The sequence below is a fragment of the Diabrotica undecimpunctata genome, chromosome 1 (assembly GCF_040954645.1).
Source record: "Diabrotica undecimpunctata isolate CICGRU chromosome 1, icDiaUnde3, whole genome shotgun sequence".
Taxonomy (NCBI): domain Eukaryota; kingdom Metazoa; phylum Arthropoda; class Insecta; order Coleoptera; family Chrysomelidae; genus Diabrotica; species Diabrotica undecimpunctata.
In genome coordinates, this window is record NC_092803.1 from 137,499,943 (window position 1) to 137,516,735 (window position 16,793).

The 16,793-nt window shown below is 33.6% G+C and overlaps 1 protein-coding gene across 1 annotated transcript in view; it reads left to right on the top strand.

The window, feature by feature from the left end:
• Positions 1–16,793, top strand: part of LOC140432267 (nose resistant to fluoxetine protein 6-like) — an 81,328-nt gene that overhangs the window by 16,471 nt on the left and 48,064 nt on the right. The window contains exons 2-3 of the mRNA XM_072520084.1: positions 9,069–9,244; positions 16,287–16,519. Of these exons, the coding sequence (XP_072376185.1) occupies positions 9,069–9,244; positions 16,287–16,519 (409 nt within the window). The remainder of the gene's footprint in view (positions 1–9,068; positions 9,245–16,286; positions 16,520–16,793) is intronic.

The window sequence follows — 16,793 nt, forward strand, 5'->3', positions numbered from 1 at the left end:
CTTACAATGAAAAGCTTGTAGTGTAATTGGGTAAAATTACTAAAATAATGAAAAGTGCCATATCGATTACAATTTTCAAAACGTTTTTGGTCCTATCAGAGCAATATCAGTGAAACCTGAAAGTACGTTTAACACTACTTGCAAATACCTATTTTTAGAACGGTATAAAAACTTTTGTATTACATTTTAAATATTATAGAAATTACAATTAAATCGACATAATGTTGCTATTTCTAGAGCCCAATAGTACCGAAAACATTTTGAAAATTGTAATCCTTTTGGATATTTCCATCATTTTAGTAATTTTACAAATATACCAATTACACTAGAAGTTTTTGCCTTATTGTAAGTTTTTTTAATAAAAAAAAGGTTAAATGTATCTTTTTGAAATTTTATAGTCGTTTTTATATTAGTATTACAAATGGAACGTTTTTAATTCAAATTAATGAAGAAAATTTCTATTATTTATAATTATTCTTCTTTTTTTAAATTAAAGAAGTCTGCAAAAAAAGTTTATTTCAGCTATTTCTAATGAGTGGCATTAGTTACATTTTTCATATCTTTCTATTTTGCGCCATTTTGGATCAATCGTAAGTCCTTTAATGTGTTAAGTCATCTTAACTCATGCTCTATTATTTGGCATTAATTAACGCGAATAACTACATAGGGGTTGTACATTATTTCTACTGTATTTGTTTTTACGATTGGTAGATTGCTAACCTTGCCAATAACCCTCCACATTTTATCCGTGCTTGGGACCAGCTGTGGTAACCGCAGAGCTTTTTGTAACCGCTGAGCGAGAATTTGTCAGGAGAAATTAAAGGACGTTATCCACTTATTATACGTAAAAAAGATAGCTCTAGAAATCATCAAAACGATCAAAAATATCTAAAAAAACAACACAATAAAAGTGAAAGTAGAAGAAGAACTAACTGACCCATTGCAGCTTTCAATGGGATAAGACAGGAAGATTCCCTGAGTTCTCTATTGTTCAATTTAATTATGGATGAAATAATAAAAAAGAGTAAAAACTAAAAAAGGATCCCAAATGACAGAAAAACAACTTAAAATAATCTGATATGCAGACGACGAGATACTACTCCCTCACAGTGAAGATGATTTACAACGTATGCTACACCAATTTAATATAATCGCCAGAAAATTTCACATGTTAATTTCCCCAAAAAAGACAAAATGCATGGTTACAACAGCAAATTTACTAAGATGTAAATTGGAGCTGGAAGGTCAGATAATAGAACGAGTGGTGAAAGCTTGAAACATAATTGGAAGATCAAGTGCATAGAGCAAACAAAGCCGTAGTTTGCCTGAATGAAATAAATAATGAAGAAATAAAATTATCGGAAAAGGAATGAGAGGTAGAATTTACAAAACACTCAGACCAATAATGACATACAAGGCAGAAATAAGACCCGATACAGAGAGGACAAAAAGAATGCTAGAAACAGCAGCGATGAAAACCCTTACAAAAATCGATGGTAAGACACTATGGAAAAGAGCTAGAAGTACATATACATACGGCGGAGATGCAAGGTAGAGAACATCTAGGACTGGGTAAGAAATATTAGAGTATAATGGAACAGTTCCATAATAGGAAAACTATCAGTAGAAAGACCATGAAAACGATGGAACGACAATTTACTGGAGACACATTGAAAAACAGACAAAGTCATGTCTACATAAAAAAGAAGAAGAAGAACTATATAGTAATCAAAATGAGAACTGTCATCAGAAATAACGAAAGCTACTGAACGACTAATACTACAACAAGAAGTAATATAGGTCATGCAAAATATAACATTACTTGCGTTTCGTCGACTTTGGGAAGACATTTGATAGAGAACATAAAACGCTTGTAGACATATTAAAAAGCAAACATATAGACAGTCTTCTTCTTCTTGTATCATCCTGTTTATTCTATCATCCCAGCTTTTGTGATGTTCATATCCAGCTCTCATACCACCTCTTCGGAAGTCTTCCTAGTGATCTTTTTGTATTAGGTTTATGTGCTTTCGCCAATTTCGCGATTCTTTCTGGGTCTATTCTGTCGACATAGTCTCTTCATTTGCAGAATCGTGCTTATGTCCATCTGACCACAATCACGACTTCTCTTAGTGGGTCCTCATTTCTTATTCTGTCTCTAATAGAAATTCCTCTTATAGTTTTCAATACTTTCATTTCTGTAATTCTCATGATTGTTTTTGCTCTTGTTTCCGCTAAGTATTGGCCTTACACTTGCTTTATATATCCGAATTTTGCTCTATACACTCATATATTTATTCCTTGTACCCTATGCCTCCAGTATCGCGATATTCTGGCTGCCTTGTTGACTTAATTTTTCACGTCCTCTGTAGTATATCCAGCATACGATATGTCTATTTAGAGGTTTCGTTAATCACTAGTTTACATGTGATGGGGCTCTTGGCTATAATCATTGACTGGACCTTTTCGTGAAATAGTAACATGTTTAACTGAAGTGGTGTTATGTTAAATCTGTAAAGTAGCCGATGAAGGTCAATTTTGTTTTATAGCATGATTACTGCATCATCCGCATAGCAGAGGATACCCAAATCTCGGATTCTCATTTTGTAGCCAATGTTGTTTCATTTACGCTTTTTATTATCTTGTCCAATCAATCTACTAAGATAAGAGTTGATAAGCGGGGGTGGCAGACCTGGAGGGGTTTTTCAGTACTTTTTCCGTTGCTCTATTTAATGCTTGTAGTGAAACGATATTTAAAAAACTGTTCTCAGATTCTGTACAGGTTATATATCATCATCATCGTCATTCTCAGCTTATTTTACGGATTATGGTACAGCCCGCTTACAGAATCGTTCATCATTTCTGCCAACGATTGTCTAATATTTGCTTTTCTATACCATGCTTTACCGGCTTGTTTCCTTATGTCATAGTCCCATCTTAAATTTGGACGTCTTCTTGGTCTCTTGGCGCCTCTTGGATATCACGGTGTAAGTCTAGTGGACCATCTAGTGTCAGTTCTTCTCGCTAAATGTCCAGCCCACTGCAATTTTAAAGATTTAATTCTGTGGATTACATAAGTAACCTTGGTTTTCCGTCTGATCCATTCTATACTTTTTCGATCTTTCTTTGTTATACCTAGCATGCATGCATCGTTTTACTGACCTCTGAGTTACTTTAAGAGTTTTGCCATTATATCTTTCTTTAGTGTCCAAGTTTCGTTTATCGTGATTGGTAGTATACACTGATCGAATGCTTTTTTCTTCAGGTGAAATGGCATCCTGGATTTGACTTTAATTGCATTTTTACCAAAAGATTCCCAAGCCATTTTCATTCTTCTGTTGATTTTTACTAGTAAGGAGCCAGATTTATGTATTAATTGTCCCAGGTATACAAATTGTATACCAGTATACAAGTCAATACGCGCGCAAATCGTCCAGTAACTTCTAGTGGTATCTTCTCTGATTAATTATGATTAGCGTGGGTGTGCCGAAAAATGTTGGACTATGACTATGAGAAATATGACCGATGTGGTTTACTTCAGTTTATTAGTGAAAGTAAAGAGCTTGTCAAAAGAAGCCAAGAAAGACAAGCTATTTCCTGTACTTAGTGAAAAAGTGTGTACGAGTAAAACGAAGCAACCTTGAAAGTGGAAAAGATCCATTGGTTTAAAATCAAAAAAGTTACAGGGTAGCGTTGTGTGTTATTAATAACATGGATTAAGAATTAGTAAATCCAAGATAATGTTGTGAATTTATTAAAAGGTTCAATATTTATAACACTTATGGATTTAATTTATTTTTTATTTATATTAACTTATCTGACAATAATTTATATATATCCGTACGTAACAATTAAATTCGCGAGCGCGTCCTCAGAATTAACCGTCCCTCCAAATAAAATGTCCTGTTAATATATGCCATTGCCGTTACGCTAGAACCATCGAACAGCCTTCTCGACTAGCGGCGAAATTATAACGGCAAATGCAAACGGTATTCTCGCATCGGTTCGACCTTTTTCTGGAAGGTCAGTTCAGGTAAATAGAAGCCTCTCGTAAAATCTAAAACATAAGCATGTGAATAAAAACATGTTTACAGGTTAAAACTATGACTCATATTTTTACGTAAGAATAACATCTGGATGTGCACTCAAAACATTGCCGGATATGAAGTAGTCGATAATTTTATATATCGGGGATTACCTTTAAAACAAATGGACCTATAAACAGAAAATTTGATGACATATTCGGATGGACAGAAGAGCCTTGTCCAATGTCACTAAAACATGAAAAAATGGAGATATAACGAAACATACTAAGATCAATCGTTTCCCAATATTCATGTCTTCAAAACCAAAACCTGGACTTAAAACAGCAAATAAGAAAAAATTAAGATATTTGACATATGTTGTTAGATAATAATTTAGATAGAAAGAAGAACAAACAAAGTCTTGAGGAAGTTAACAACTCATGGCGCTTTTATACCTTTATATTTACTAAATATTTTTTGATAACATATCGCGTGGCACAATGTTAGGCGACTATCGTTTGAGGAAAAACGAGTGGGAAAGAGAATAAAAGGCAAATTTCCACAGATGAACTGACATAATGGAAAAACTACTGCATACTTCGCGAATGTAGTAGGTACTGGCAATCCAGAATCAAGGAGAGCCAGCGTCAAAAAAGCAGTAGGTATCTTGTAAAGATATCAACATTCATAACCACTACATATATTCTAAAATATACCTAATAGAAGAATTAATAAAATTAAAGAAATCATAAATTATCATGGATTGGGTGAAGGTGAAAAGTTCCGGCATGACGCGGTTACTAAATATTTTCAAATATAATTCCAAATTTGACGTTCATAGATATTACTTATGTAATTTTTATTCAAAGTAATGAAAATATATGCTAGTTTTATCTTTGTCAACCTAGTTTAGCTCAAACGAATAGCAAAATATAAAAATATTAAATTATTTTGTTAACAAAAAAGTACATTGGCTATTTAGGATGAATTCTACAAAAAAAAATAATACGATGAGTTTAAGATTAAAAATAAAAATGTACTTTTAGCAGTGTCGATGCAATTGTTCTTCTTTTTTTTCCGTCAATTATGCTCTTTTGTTGTTCTTTTTATAAATTTTTCAAATACTGTTGTGGTATTATTTTTTTTCTCTTGTGTTTTACCGATTTACTTTACTTGCATCGTCACTTTCGTAGATATTGAAAAGGCAGATTTTAATATGGTTCAACATAAAAAGCTTGTAGATATACGGAGTATCCAGAAACTCTCCTGACAAACGATGCCGACGACCGAAGATTCCTCAGATAATTTTAAGACAATTTAATCCACTTCACCTAGTCCGAAAATGCTTCCTAAGGGAGCTAGAGCTCATTGAAGATGGCGCCTTGTAATTAGTTTTTTTTAAATACTTCCAAAACTGGTACGATTATCTATCCTCTAGAGTTCAATCGATTTCATAAACTGCGAATTTCTGGTACCGATCATAGGCGTCCATTTTGGGTAGGTCAACGGTTATTTTAACGCATATCTTTTATGGATTTACCTTTTAAGCATTCGTAATACTAGATTATTAAATTTTCAGGTATTCTAGCACTAAAGGGTACTCTTACTCTAAGCCGATAGGATATACCGTTGTACAAAAAAATTGATTTGAAAATTTTTCGTTTTTTAGTAATAAAAGTTGGCTAAGTAAAAACTATAGTTGGCTTTGCCTTGTCAACAGAAATATAAACTACTCTGTTCATTGTCAAATTGTGGTCGGTTCGCGAATTGTATCTTTTAGCTTTTACTTTGTGGCATTCAAATATAACAATTTCAATTCAACAATATGCTTTATTTTATGGCGAAAAGAGGTGTAACGTTCGAGAAGCACAACGTAAATAATATGAAAAATTTCTCAATCGTGATCCCACTCACTCAATATTTACAGCTCTTCATCAACGATTAAGAGAAATAGGTTCAGTGGTCCCAAAAAATAATGAAATAGAATGACATGATTATGTAACAGCAGCACATGAAGATGTCATTTTAATGGAAGTTGAGGAAAATCCAGAAATTGGCGTTCGGAGACTATCTGCCATGTATCCCACAATTTTAAAATCTTCCGTAGGAAATATCTTACACAACAAAAATTTATATCCTTTTCATTTTACAAAGGTACAAGTACTGCTACAAGGAAATTTTCCTACTCGCGAAGAATTCGCTAGATGGTTACAAAATCAGAAAAATCAAAATGATAATTTTTGAAGGTACATTTTGTTTTCGACAAAGCTAAATTCACAAAAAATCGAATTTTGAATGTGCATAATGTACAATGTAATTCGTATGTTGGTGACAATCCCCACGTTGTTCAAGAATTTAATTATCAGCATAGGTTTAGCATAAACGTTTGAATAGTAGTAGTTAACTATTATCTACTTGGGCTTGTGGAATTGCCTGCTCGTTTAAATGGTGCTGCTTACTTACATTTCCTCCCAAATATTTTACTTTTATTAGATGATGTGCCTTTAAATATTCGGCAAAACTTATGATTTCTACATGACGGCTGTCCGATCCACTTTAGCAGGATTGTACGAGACGGGCCGCCCCTGCAGCCCCCATTTATATATATATATATATATATATATATATATATATATATATATATATATATATATATATATATATATATATCGAATTTGTCCTCCTAGGCCATATATTTGGCCATTTAATTCAATAAAGCGATAGCAGCTTTCGCTAAAAGATTTAATCTATATATAAATACGTTCGAATTATCGGGTAAAGTGGTCTGTAATGAAAATCTTTCTTTTTTCTGAGATATTCAATATTTCGCTATTTATTTAATAGCTTCCTCAAGAGTAAACTAAAACAATTTGAACATTACAATAAATGGCGTACAAATACATTTTAAAACACTCACAGAACTTAAAAGATTTCGCAAATAAAAACTGACATTGAAGTATTCGAAATATTGAATGTCAAGATTAAATTGTCTTCAGCACGTTCGTTACAGCTATACGATAAAAAATTAAAATTATTTCAAATGTAAAAATAGAAATAACAATAAAAGAAACGTTAGAAAAATGATATTTCTTTGATGAATTATATTAAAGGTTAGTTGTTATTAAGATGAATGTTGACTATTTTGAATATTTATAAATTTTGTTCAATATGTTATAATTATGTTACTTAACTGTCCAGTGTCCGTTTGTCTAGCATATGACCAGCGTTTCAGAGTGCTCAACCACTGCGCAAGTATTTTTTCCCAAGCGGCAATCACTTTTATGTTATGTGATGCGTTGTTTTAGCCATTGTGATGTTTGATCAATGTAGCTATTTTGACATCCTAAACACGGTATTTCATAAACATAATTACTTTTATATAAGGTTGGTACAGGGTCTTTAATTTTTGAAAATAGTTGTTTGCTGTTCATGGTATTATATTTAGCTATACTAATATTAGGAACATTTTTGAATACGGATATGACAGAATGAGTTAGACCATTAATAAAGGGGAGTTTTTTTTATATTTGATTGATTTGTTGTTCGAATCATGGACGGGACCGTCATAGAAATTAGTGCTGTAAATCAGTTTTTTTTAAATTTGTTTAGGATATCCGTTGTTACGAAAAATGTTGTATATTATGTCCAGATTTTTTTGTAAAAAGTTGTCATCAACAATGGACATTATCCTGTTTTTCATACCTAGTACGGTATTATATTTTTGACGGGTGGTATGGTAAAAATATATAAAAAAAAATCTGGACATAATATACAAAATTTTTCGTAACAACGGATATCCTAAACAAATTTAAAAAAACTGATTTACCGCACTAATTTCTATGACGGTCCCGTCCATAATTCTAACAACAAATCAATCAAATATAAAAAACTCCCCTTTATTAATGGTCTAACTCATTCTGTCATATCCATATTCAAAAATGTTCCTAATATTAGTATAGCTAAATATAATACCATGAACAGCAAACAACTATTTTCAAAAATTAAAGACCCAGTACCAACCTTATATTAAAGTAATGTCGTTTATGAAATACCGTGTTTAGGATGTCAAAATAGCTACATTGGTCAAACATCACAATGGCTAAAACAACGCATCACACAACATAAAAGTGATTGCCGCTTGGGAAAAAAATACTTGCGCAGTGGTTGAGCACTATAAAAACACTGGTCATATGCTAGACTATAACAAAGCTCACATTTTGGCTCAGACTGATAACTACAAAAGTAGATTATTTCTTGAGATGTATTACATTAACAAAAATAAAAACACTTTAAATTATAAAACGGACACTGGACAGTTAAGTACATATATTGTAACATATTGAACAAAATTTATAAATATTCAAAGTAGCCAACATTCATCTTAATAACAACTAAACTTAATAATTCATCAAAGAAATATCATTCTTCTAACGTTTCTTTTATTGTTTTTTTTATTTTTACATTTGAAATAATTTTAATTTTTTATCGTATAGCTGTAACGAACGTGCTGAAGACAATTTAATCTTGACATTCAATATTTCGAATACTTCAAAGTCAGTTTTTATTTGCGAAATCTTTTAAGTTCTGTGAGTGTTTTAAAATGTATTTGTACGCCATTTATTGTAATATTCAAATTGTTTTAGTTTACTCCTAAGAAAGTTATTTAATAAATAGCGAAATATTGAGTATCTCAGAAAAAAGAAAGATTTTCATTACAGACCACTTTAACCGATAATTCGAACGTATTTATAAATTATTTTTTGGTCAAAATAATCACTTCTAATATATATATATATATATATATATATATATATATATATATATATATATATATATATATATATATATATATATATATGTATGTATATATACATTTTACTTACTTATTGGTGCTTAGAAGTCTAGACATCCGTCATCATCCTTTTATACATTTAAATATTAACACACTTTCTTTGTACTGAAAGTTGACCAATACCGACTATGTTTTTGAAAGATTATATATTGTAGAAATTTTGTAATTTGCTGATTAAACTTGTTTTTTAGTGTTAGACGCCATGGCAAAGTTTCCTAGTGGTATATTATCTGGAAACATCTTTGTGATGGGAGCATATGATCAATGTGTAAATGTAAATATTTTTAATAAGACTGCAATTCATGGTGAATACTGCCCCGTCTTGTTACAACCTAAAACTAAAGAGGGAAAGATAACAGTGGCTAATGTAAGTAGTATGACAGATAGGTTCTTATATGAGTGTAAGTAAAAATAAAAGACTTTAAATAAAGCTTTGTAAATACTTATATTACAGGTCGACCATCCTAGCTTGGCCTTTAAGATCCGTTGAAGAAAGAGTGAAAGACTTATTATGCAACAGAGATAGAGAAAGAATAGTTCTTTGAATATATAGCTCGTGTCACACTTATTTATAAGAAATTTTGAAATTTAGGAAAAAGGTTATTAAGAGAATGTTGGTTGTCGAATGCTGCGGCTTAGTACACTAGTCGGTGACCGAATGAGGGCTCTTGTTAACGAACGTTTTTTTCAACGGATGACGGGCCGATGCTAAACGGGTACCCGTGTCAACGGTTCGTAAATTTCATGGGATACGCGTCCGTTGTCAGTATGGAATCTCCGAAATATCGACAGTTTTTAAGTAACAAGTGCACGCAGTATATGTTATATCGTGTTATCAAAGCAAAAACATATATAATACTAGCGTGTTATTTATATAAAAATTGTAGCAGAAACGGGAGAAGCGTAAAAGAAAAATATGGATACATTCTATTTTGTTAGAATGATTGTTTCATCAGGTCTGTTACAGTCTCACGTTTTTTATATATGCTAAGGTTAGTATTAATCTTGGGAATTGGTATTAACCAAGGTAGAGAAGTAAGGAAATGTGTTGGGAGAATTTCAGGAAATTCAAGATGTAGGTCATAAAGGTTTCTTCTAACTCTTTCGTAAAATGGCGGATCTAGTCTTGTTGTAGAGAAAGTGTCTTGAAATCGATCTGTGAACGTATTGGTATGAGTAGGGTGTTCTTAGGGGTAGTTCTCCTGTTAAGCATTGTAAACTTTCAACTGGTGTCGTTCGAAACGCACCTTTAGCTATTCGTAGAGTTGTGTTTTGAACAGTTTCTAAGGTTTTCAATACTGATACTTTGCTTGATGAATAAACTATCGCACTATAGTCGAGTTTGGATCTGACTAAAGATTTATATACATGTAATAGTGTATTTTGATCTGCCTCCCAGTTTTTGCTGGAAATAGTTTTCATAAAATTTAATCCTACTTGGCAAGATTTTTTAAGTTCTTCTGTATCTATTGCGTTTTTGCAATCAATTATAGATAGACGACCAACGTAGTAGAAGCACATATTTATTAAACAAAACATAATGGTATTAAGTTAAGGGAAATGCACTGGCTGAACTCACAGAAAATATTGAATAATAAACTGCAGCTTTACAAGATAATTCTTAAACTGATTTGGATTTATGAAATTCAGGCTAAAAACACCAACCTTGCAATTTTTAATGCTTTAATGCTAATTTAACATGTTAATGAAATTAACATGTTAAATTTTCTGGCGGTAATACTAAATTGGTGCAGCATACATTGTAAATCATCTTCATTTTGAGAGTTGTATTGCGTCGTCTGCATAGAAGATTACTTTATGTTGTTTTTCTCCTATTTGGTGTCCTTTTTTAGTTCTTACTTTTTTTATTTTTTCATTCATAATCAGGTTGGACAATAGAGAACATATTTCTTTTTGTGTTCCGTAGAAGTCGTGTTCTATCTGTTTTGGGAAGCTCTGCCAGTGTTCAATTTTTATTTGTCTAACTAAAGTCTTCGTTTCATTTCTGATTAGTTTATAGCGGTTGTATGCCTTTTGTATTTGTTTTGTTCTGTATTGTAAAAAAAAATTTCTTCGTTTCTTCACATTTTGTCTTCTCATCGTCTCTAAACCATGGGTTTTCTTTTATGATATGTTAATGTTCGTTACTTTCTTTTTTCAAAGTGTTTCTGTTAGATTTCTATGAGTCTGTTAAGCGTTAATATGTTATTTTTGAGTTTTTCTCAACTTTCCTCGATGTTATCGTTTACTAATATTTCATTCCCAGCAATCTTCTCTGATATTCTTTTTCTGTATAAGTATTCCGTGGATTTTGTATTTAGTTATTCGACTCTGATTTTTTGTTTGTGTTGGCGTCACTCTCTTGGGTGTGAAATATTTCATGATAATTCTTATTTTACATAATACTAGGCTATGGGCGCTACCTACATCTACTGAGTTGTCCTCTTACGTCGATTATTTTTTATGTATGTCTCTGTTGGTTATAACATGATCTATCTTAGATGTTTGTCCACGGGTGTTATTGAATGTAAACAAGAAAAATGTAACAAAGAAACTTAATCTTAAGATTTAGGAAAGGGTTTGGTACTAACGATCACTTACAAACCATCAGAGCACTGGTACAGAAAACCACAGAATTTAATGTACCTCTACATATGGCATTTATTGATTTTCACAAGGCTTTCGATAGTATTGAAACTTGGTCCTTTTTTTCAGCCTTGAGGGATGCTCGAATAGACTCACGGTACACTACATTTATTACAAACATTTATGAACAGGCCACATTCCACATCAAAATCAATTAAAATGAAAAAACTGAAAAAATACGTCCTGGTAAAGGTATTAGACAAGATGATACTATTTCACCAAAACTTTTTACCTTAGCATTGGAAAATGTATTCAAACAGCTCGACTGGGAGCAAAAAGTCTAAACATTGATGGTATACGTTTGAGTTATTTGAGGTTTGAGGACGACATAGTATTATTTAGTACAGATATCAAGGAACTGGAGCAAATTCTCGAGGGATTAAATCAGCAGTCAAATAAAATAGGTCTTAAAATAAACCTTTAGAAACCAAAAAATAATGAGTAATTTACAAACTAATATTGTTATTGACAACGTCAGTCTTGAAAATGTAGACCACTATATATATCTTGGACATACCATGTAATTCGGCAGAGAAAACCAAATAGCCGAAATAAAAAGACGCATACAATATTGTCTTGGATAGATTTCGGCAAGTTAAGCTTTATCTTGAAGAATAAATATATACCAATGTGTCTAAAACGTAGAGTTTATGACAAATGTATCTTGCCTGTAACTACATATGGACTGCAGACCATGGCCTTTACAAAGAAAACCGTAGAGCAGCTCAGTACAACCCAAAGAGCGATGTAGAGGGCCATGCTAGGGATTAATTTGAGAGACAGGATTCGAAATATCGACATTCGTGAAAGAACAAAGATTACTGATGTCGCAGAACGTATAGCAAGGCTCAAGTGGGTCGGAGATGTTGCCCGAGATAATCCCGAAAAATGGACACAGAGATTAACAAACCGGAGACCAAGAGAGAATAGGCGAGGAGTAGGCAGACCACAGAGGTGGGCAGATGAAACAAGTCGCGGGCAAGCAGTGGATGAGAATTGCCAAGAGTAAAAATCAATGGAAGCAAATGGAAGAGGCCTATGTCCAGCAGTGGACAAATATAGGCCGAAGAAGAAAAAAAAGGATTTATAGGAAAACATCTATATTGTTTATGTAGTTATATGCTTGATGGATTGGACCTTGCCGCAGATGCATGACGGGGATGGTAGCTTACCCCACTTATGCAACATATACGTGGTAGGTTAAATCCAGGAGTCTCAATGTGACGCAAGGTATAAATTGTATTTAGTTGAGTTTCCGACCTTTCATGGGTCCAATCACTCGATGACTGCGGTCGTTTGTGGGGTTTGCATGGGATTTTCTGGACCGTAGTCGACTTTTGATTACATCTTCTATATACACCTCGCGATCATAAAATCCGGGTCATCTTGAAAATTTTAAGTTTCTTAAATATTTTTGCCTCTGGTGCAGTAATAACCTTTTTTGGCTAATGTATTTTTATTTGCCATCAATGTTTGTTTTGAAAGAAAAAAAAATGGTGTTTTATTGTTTTTATGGAAAAAAACAGAAAACAAATCAAATTGTTGATAAAACAGACATACGAAAAAAAATGGAAAATACAGAACGTGGTAAAAAATCAGTGAAATTTCAATGACCAATATCGTGTATTGCATCTCCTTGCTCTAATAACCTCTTGCAGACGACGGGGCGTACTCTCAATTTTTCTCCGGATCACATGTTGTGGTATGTTATTCCACTCTCTCACTAACAGATCCTTAAGCTCCTGTGCGTTGTTAGGAGGAGGTGTATGGGTTTGAATACGTTTTTTCAAATCGTCCCAGAGATGTTGGATGGGATTCAGGTCCGGAGACCTAGCTGGCCAGGGTACCCTCGTAATTCCAACTTCGTCCAAGTATTACATACTGATCCTGGCAACGTGCGGTCGCACGTTGTCCTGCATAAAAACGGCGTTTTCTCCAAGCCCTGCCATGTTGGGCATAACATGTTCTTCCGGAATCTCCGTAATGTACCTTCTTGCAGTTAGGGACCCATTTTCGATGAAGGGTAATTCTGTGTGGAAGTCGGAAGATATACCTCCCCAAGCCATGACCGAGCCTCCACCAAATGGCATTGTTGGAGCAATGCAAGCTTGTGAAAATCGTTTACCGGTTCTCCTCTAAATTCTTACACGCCCATCGGATCCAGTTAGGCAAAAACGGGATTCATCTGAGAATAACACTTTGCTACAATCGTTAATTCCCCAATGCGCGTATTGTCGAGCAAAAGCTAGTCGTGCAACTCGAGGCACCCGGCGAAGTGGCAGTCCTCTAGCCATTACCCGAGAAGATAGTCAAGAAGAACGAAGTCTTCTTCTGACTGTTGCAACACTAAAATTGCGATTTCGTACTTCCTCTAGACGATTTTGATGCATAACCGCAGTTGAGGTCCGGTTTCGTAAAGCCTGATACACAAGGAAATGGTCATCTAGTGCCTTGGTCGTTCTTCTTCGTCCAGAGCCAGGTCGCCAGGTTAGCAAACTTGCCTCCTGAAAGCGTTGAAGCACTCGTTGAACCGTAGAAAGGCTTACGCCAACAGTTCTTGCGACTTGCCGTTGAGTGTGACCGTCTTCCACAAGTGCAACAATTTGTGCCGTTTCAACAACAGTCAAAGGCATTTTTGGCAAAAAAATAAACACTAATAATGGCACTAATAAACACTAATGGTGGCAATAATAAACGTTTGTCCGTTGCATTTTAAAAGAAAGTCGAAGTACAAACGAGACATTTAAAACAAGCGGAGTTACAGGTAGCGTTCATTTTGGGAAGTGTGCACTTTACTGCGAAATCGGCACTATTGGAATTCTTTGTTACAAAGGAAACCGCAACAATTCTCAGAAACATGCATTAGTTTGTATTTGTGTTGTTATTATTTACGATAAAGCTCGTTAAAAATCAAATATCGGTGATTTTCAAGGTGACCCGGATTTTATGATCGCGAGTGTAGTTATGTATCGGAAGCGCCGTGTAGTTTAAGATCTTTTTATATACTTTAATCAATAGATTGAGTCGGGTGAAGGTATGGTGGTGGAATGTCGCTTAGCACTGGTAGCCAATGGTGTGGTGTGGATTTGATTACTCCACCGATCACTCTGATGGTTTTTTTGAACGTGAGCACTGTTAACTGTTGATCCATATTAGGGCGCAATATTCAGCAACAGAATAAACAAGAGCTAAGCCTAAAACGTATTTAAAAACGGCATCGTACCGATTAATCTAAAACGAAAAGTCTTCGATCATTGTGTTCTGTCAGTAATGCCCAACGGTGCGAAAAAACTGTTTCTAATAAAATGTTTTAAAACTAAAAATAGCACAAAGAAGGATGGAGCGTTCAATAATAGGAGTAACAATAAAAGACAAGATCACAAACTAAGACCTACGAAATAGAACCAGAGCTACAGATGTGGAGAGAGCTTCCAAATTGAAATAGAGATGGACTGGCTACGTGACAAGGATCAAGGATGGAAGTTGGATACGCAAATTAACCAAATGGAGACCAAGAACAGATAAACGAAACAGAGGTAGACCACCTACACGATTGCAAGATGATCTGCAAAAAATGACGAAAAATTTAATCCATACTGCTCAAGACCCTGCACTCTGGATACAAACAGGAAAGGACTAACCTGCAGTGGAGTTACAACGGGCTGATAATGATGATGAAGCCTAAAGAACTAAGTGTGGAAGTCAATGTTCCACATGTTGTGGCGCAGAGCTCCTGAATGATTTTATTTCTGGTTTTTAGCTTCTCGGCAACTGTACTTAAATGTTCTTTAAAGCTTAACGTTCTGCACAAAGTCACGAGTAGGTATTTTGGGTGTTTATTGTGGTTGAGTCGTGTATAATCAAAGTCAACGTTAAGTCTTCTTAAAGCCAAATTGTTGTTTAGGTGGAAGCAGGTTACTTTGGTTTTAGAGGCGTTGGGTCGAAGTCTACATTTTTGAAAGTAACTTTTTTTCTAATTTTTTTTTTTCGAGACGTCTTCTTTAATTTCGGCTTAAAATAAGTCAATGAAATTCAGCGTACGTAAAAAAATCAGCTTAAAGTAGTTTATTTAGAAAATTTTCTCAATCAAAAATCAATTTTGTACATGACTTTACTCTGAGTTGTACTGAGTTTTTTGTATAGCTTTCGTAGTTAATCACTTATATGAATTTTTTATACATTTTCAACTGTGCTTTTAGCTATCAACACAAGTTTTAACTTTTCTGGCTGATTCTCTTTTCATTGAAGGTTGAATGATCCGTTTCAACTTGTTTCATTGCTTTATCGTTATTTGAATATTCCTACTGTAGTTGCCTCTGTGGCTATTTATCTCACAATGCGTGTATAAATTTTTAAAAATAAATACCATTAAAACTTGTATATAAATATAGTAAATAAATAATAAATAAAAATTTAAATATTTTATTGAATTAATAAAGTATTAATTCCTTAAAAAATTAAATTGAAAACTTACCTTTACTAGACAAAAGGGTAATTTCTTCAGCTACTGCTTCTGTTGCATTATGTTGGATATGTCGGTAATTATCCTAATAGATGATTAAATATCCTACCAGATAATAAAAAACACAACTCAAAATTTGACTTGGGCGATGTAAACACTAAGAATATGCAACTGAGCATCCAAAGGCCAAGCTAGAACTGTCGACTAGTAGTTATATTAAAGATTTTTCCCCATGGACAGTAATACAGGTAACCAAAACAGTAACCAAAATTTTATATTTCTATATTTTCTTAAATTTCAGGTTCTTGACTTCTTCAATTTGAAAACAAATTTTCAGAAAAATGTTCTCAACCAAGCGATGAGACTACCTTTCGGAATATGCGTTCCATCGAGTTGCAGGGAAGATATACTTCAAGACATATGGGATCATGCAGAAACAGTATTTAAACCACCAGTCAGTTTGGAATTTCTGGATGGGCTCTGCACTAGTTTAGACAGAAGTCCTTCTCCGTTTCCTATTGACAGCTATATTCAGTAAGTTTTTATTTGTTTATATTTATATTCATTTCTTTTTCTTCCTCTTTCTTCGATTGCGTATTGGTGATTTATTTCGAGCGACTATTACCACTCGTCCTCCTTTCATTCTGTTAATGTGTTGATTCCATTAGGCCAGTAAATGAACGTAAAATACGGCGATACCGCGTAATTTTCCGTTCACTTTTGAACTTGTGCCGTTGGCTGCTTTTTATTTTTTAGGGGTGAAAACTGCTCCTATTAGCAAAAAATTATATAATTGTAAACTAAAGCG